At 40.5% G+C, this 5,387-nt stretch overlaps 1 protein-coding gene across 6 annotated transcripts in view; it reads left to right on the top strand.

Moving 5' to 3' along the window:
• Positions 1-5,387, top strand: part of letm1 (leucine zipper-EF-hand containing transmembrane protein 1) — a 31,130-nt gene that overhangs the window by 2,642 nt on the left and 23,101 nt on the right. For all 6 annotated transcript variants that reach the window (XR_004333590.1, XM_032526517.1, XM_032526520.1 and 3 more), the window contains exons 2-3: positions 3,647-3,704; positions 4,621-5,110. Coding sequence is in view for 5 of the 6 variants with exons in the window: in XM_032526517.1 (XP_032382408.1) it covers positions 3,647-3,704; positions 4,621-5,110 (548 nt within the window). In the remaining variant the exon portion in view is untranslated. The remainder of the gene's footprint in view (positions 1-3,646; positions 3,705-4,620; positions 5,111-5,387) is intronic.

Here is a 5,387-nt window from a genome sequence, read left to right as displayed (position 1 = left end):
CCACCCCTATTCAGTTGTCTCTGCATTAACATTCAGTATGACCAAGCGTGTTGTCCACGGGGAAACGACCCAGAAACGTCATATTTTATGGCTACTGTGAAAGGGGGGGTGCTTGACATTTGAGAGCCACTAAAGCCACATACTCAGAAAGTCAGGCATATCAAATCCATGCACAGTTATGATGTTAGCTTACCAATGGTATGGTTTATTATCAAGTGGTCAGACACTGTGGAGCTAAGGAATATAAAAGAAAACCTGATGTAAATATTGTCATTTTACATGATGTCTCATGTATGAGAATGTGCTTGATATTTGACTTTGGCTAGAAATCCTATATGCAACACATCTGTATCATGGTATTGTGACCAGTTACAATGTTTTTAGTTTTGTTCCTGACAAATAAATGAACAAATATTAATAGAGGAAGCAAGTTCAACATTCTTAAAATGGCCATGTATTTAGCCGATATGGAGAAAATCAAATACCACAATATTCTTGACCAAATACTTGATGTCAACATTGTGGCGATAATTTAGGATTGACTTGCTTTCACATAATATGTTTACAGTGAGATTTTAGATGAATAATCAGTAGTGTGGATATAACGACTAAGGGGGTAAGGGCAAATAATAACACCGCTAGTAAGTCTGGTAAAGTCAGAAAATTCCATCATTTTACTGTAACGTAGCCTTTAAAACCAGACAACACTTGTGCCATATTACGATATCTAAGACAATATGTAGTCCCATATATCAATATAGATGTCATGCCCAGCTCTAATTTAGCAAACAAAATTGTATTATTTGGTGTTCTAGATGTAATGTAAGAAACATCTATGATGAGAGTAGTCTAGTTTATCGATTATGTCTCCCTACCAACAGTCTTGTTCTCTTTCTGCTCTCTTTTCAGTCAGACTTATGCACGTGAGCTTATACTTTAGATGAAACAACGGCTATTTTATATCAGATCCAATATATTGTTAGATTCAGGCATAGACCGAAAGGTACAACGGATGTGTTGAGCTGGCTCCAGGCCACACATACGCATGAGGAAAGGTTTTAGCACCTCATTCAGACTGCTGCAGGCTGCGGGTCACACACAAGTCAGCTGTTGTAGGTCAAATCAAGCAGGCAGGGCATAGTCATGACCTTCCAAAACCAGATCTAGTTTAGTTTTAAGGTAAGACCAGATCCAAAGGGGACCCAGACTAAGACCATAGTATTTAAAGACCTACCAACATGGCAAATCAATACTATGGATTACTTTGCAAATGCAACAGTAATGCGTAAGAAGTCAACAAAGATACAGATGTTTCTGTGGAAGTGTTTAGTCATCAACATCCGAGTTGTGCAAAGGTTGGGACATAAATCATATACGATGTTGCAACTATCATGCAACTGCTATATTTAGTAAACATACTTGGTTTTCTATAACTGGTTATTAGAGAAACGAGTTTGCTGGAATTCTTTTGAGGTGTTGAGCAGGAGTCATGAGGGTCTATTCTGCAATTCTTTGTGGGGCATTTCCTAGGCCTTCATTTGACAGGACAGATGAAGACATGAAAGGGGAGAGAGGGGGGGGGGATGACATGCATCAAAGGGCCTCAGGTCGGAGTCCAACCAGGGCCCGCTGTGTCGTGGAGTAAACCTCTATATGTGGGCGCCCGGATAGCTCAGTTGGTGGAGCGGGCGCCCACATATAGATTCTGAAATTTTGTGGCTACACAGGAAGAAATGGCCATATAGCCTGAGAAATGGAGAATTAAATTCTATAAAAAAAAAGTGAAGTGAACCATGTTGGTACAGACGCTTGCAAAAAGCACACTACAATAAATAAACCTCAATTACAAAAGGATCTACTGTAGCTAATGGGACACATGTTTGACTGAATGTGAAACCAAAACTGTAAAAAACAAAAGAAAGAAAATACCCAAACGGGATCAAACACAGGCCTGAGGTTGCACTGCTTATACAGTGGGTATAGGGTTATGTAATCTAGTGGATTTCCAGGGGTTTCTGTCCGCCGTTCGCTCAGCCACAAAGGTGACACTGTTCCAGTAAACTCTGAATCCTCCTGGCTAGCGGCCGCTGTCTGTCACGTTCAGCCAGGCCTTGCTGGATTCACTCCAGCCGGCCATGTGAGAGCCGGAGGAATGGGTGTGGTTAGCCCATGCGCTCCGACGTGATTGGTTGGAAGTGTCTCCCACTCGCCTTCTCTGATAGTGGGCTTATGGGCCTCACTGAGGGTGTGAATGAATATCCTCTCCAAGAAAGATCAGTAGGATAATACATTTCATTTGTTTGAGATACAGCGCAAAAATATTTTTGAAGATTTCAAGTAACGAAGATACATTTTGGATGACTGATTCCATCTAGCTGGCGCCTTAAGACGCCTACGCATGAGTGCGCACAGACACTTATCCCATATACAGTTATAGCATGCGTCATCACCGCTTCTGGCTACTTATTTCTTTGGTTGTGCTTTGAAAGGTCAGTGTCAATGAATTAAAAATGGAAATGATTTGCACAAATTTGGCAATTTGGAGCAGTGAGCCACGCCAAGGCTAGCACTTCCTCCTAGTTGTTTCCAACTGCTCTCCCCATAGGGAAACAGTGGCACAGCCAGCGCTGATCATGTGTAGGCTGCTTTATGTCCAACATTTGCATGCTACCATCATTTTTTATTTATTTATGTAAAAGTAGCTATTCTGCCCCTGTGCAAAACCTATACCATACATAAAAGTCCTGCATTTAAAACCTTATTTATATGTATGTAACAAATCTTACTTAAAGTATGAAAGGTAAAAACCCTCATTAAACTAGTTCCTGTAAGTGTTTTATTATGACGTTTTTGGATTAATCTTTCTTCTACAGTAGGGCTGTTATTATTAATTAATTGAATATTGATTACAAAAGCAATGTAATCGAGGAAAAACGATTTATATTTGCATATTACATTTTGCAAGTAAACTCTTATTTTGCCTTGTGTTTTGAAGAATCTGCACACCTTCGCCTCTTCCGAAAGGCTAAACTCACTCAGCCAACATTTGGAAAAATTTTTTTATATGATTTATTTTAAATGGAATTTACAAAGTTCAACGGAAAAAGTATTCAGGGAAATGTGTTTCTGCATAAAAATAAGCATAAAATATTAAAAGAATGCATGTACAGTCAAGCCTATGTTCCATAGTGAATGTATTAATAACACCATCCTCTATATTTGCTATAAATAATAGCATAGAAACAAAATTTCACAATTTCACTGTGGATTTGTGAAGTTCAATGAATGCAACATCTTTCCAAAAGTTAATGAGTGTTTGCGTTAAATAATCGGGATTTCACTATTGGCCAAAATAATGCTGATTATGATTTTTTTTTTTTTTCATAAGTGAGCAACCCTATGCTGCATTCATCTACTGTATGTTGCATTTTACTGCTGTGTGGTTTTGCTCGTGACCTATCTGGGTCTGTGAATTTAATAAGAGTTTTATTTATGTGTCCGACCAGTCAGAACCTGCAGTCCCTGAACCTGAACCTGAAATCCCTGAGTGTGCTCTCTGTGTGTTTGTGTCCCATGTGTCTAATGGCAGATTATCAGAACACAGCTGCTCATGTTTTTTTGGTTTTTTTCTTCCTCTTCCATTCAGGAAAAGCACAAGATGGTGCCTGTTTCAACTGCACAGCACTCAGACTCTCCGGTCAAAAGTAAGCCAATAAAATCTGGGGCTTCCACAGTGTTTTTCTGCAAACATCTGAAAGTAATTTATATAATAGGTCTTTAAAGTATTGTGGTGTCTTTGATGGTGCTTTTATTTTAGAGACCAGCCCCTGTTGAAGCCTGATTGTAATTTTGGGAACTCTGTGCCCCCATGTCTTATCTTAAATCTAACCACATCTTGGTCTTTTGCAAATGCCAACGTTACTGGTATTTGGCTTTGTGCTCCTCCACTGTTGCATGCAACACTTAGAGTAGCACATTACACCTTTTACATGTCCAAACATTTCAAAAGATTACGTCTTTAAAGCCTTGTGGCTTCTTGGTGTCTGCTTTGATGCTAGAAACACATCCACATTTTCTGAAAGGTCTATACGTTTTTGTTGCTTTCAAGTAAAAGTCTTGAAACATGCAGACACACTTATTTTATATATATACAGAGACAGTGAGTGCTGCTTCTATTTACTTTTTTTTTTTGCTTATCGCATTTGAGGGGACATTTCAAAAGCAACAATTATAGCTAAATAAATGTTAAATTGCAGAAACCGTGCGCCAGAAATGACGAAAAAAAGCATCCCAACGTTGATTAAAGGATCAATTTCACTAAAAGACTTTTCTCTGAACTTTGTGGGGAGTTTTATCTTTAAGCTCTTCGAGTGATATTTATGTCTTATCTGCTGCTCTGGCCTTTCCAATGTTTTAGACAGAGATATGGTGATAATCTTACTTCAAAATATTTCAAATTGCATTTTTTTGTTATTTATTAAAAAACATCACATTTTCTTGAGAGAGGAATGCTTAACCCCGATCACATAAGTCTTCCACAAACCAATGGAAAACACTGAATTTTATTCCAATCTTTTATGTCCCCCTAAGACTAAGCCCTTCATCCTGTTGTCTTGTTAGGCTTGATGGGCTCCGACTTGGCAGTGTGGCCCAGGTCTCTCCATCCGGTCCTTCCCTTCCTTTGTCAGACGGATATGTGGGCCCCTGCCACAGCCTGGACTTTCAGCGCCTCTACTGTGGTTTTTTGTTGGGGGCCCCCTCTTCACCGCACCCCGCGACCACAGCGGGGGCCCAGTGGACAATAGCACGACCCAGGGACGCCTGCGCCGTTAGGTGGATACACACCTCCAGCAGGAGATGGGACGACTCCAAGGTGGAGAAGTCCCTGCGTTCGCTGAAGGACAAGAAGAAGAAGCTCGAGGAGGGAGGACCGGTGTACAGCCCGACGCTGGACGCACCTGTGAGACGGACACTCCGGCAGTGGGTCGTAGATGAAGTCAAGCACTACTACCACGGCTTCAGGCTGCTGTGGATCGATACCACCATCGCTGGGCGGATGCTGTGGAGGGTGCTGAACGGACACCCCCTGTCCCGCCGCGAGAGGAGACAGGTTAGCACCGCAGGGAAGAGATATCCATAGGATCCTGTGTAGGGCTGCACAATTATTGGCAATTTTATCGAAATCGCAATATTGACTAGTATATAGTATATCAACAATATTTGTTAACCCTCATGTTGACCTCGGGTCAAACTGACCCGTTTTTCTGTATCAATTTTCTTTTTAATTACCCAATTGTAATTCCCCAAAATAAGATGATTGATTCCACACAACGCTCTTTTGGCAAGTACATCAAAAAAGTGCTTTTGAAATAGTATTGAGTAAAAGT

Source organism: Etheostoma spectabile, chromosome 9 (genome assembly GCF_008692095.1).
Source record: "Etheostoma spectabile isolate EspeVRDwgs_2016 chromosome 9, UIUC_Espe_1.0, whole genome shotgun sequence".
Classification (NCBI taxonomy): Eukaryota; Metazoa; Chordata; class Actinopteri; order Perciformes; family Percidae; genus Etheostoma; species Etheostoma spectabile.
The sequence above is the reverse complement of the archived record's forward strand: the minus strand, read 5'-3'. Positions and strand labels throughout refer to the sequence as shown.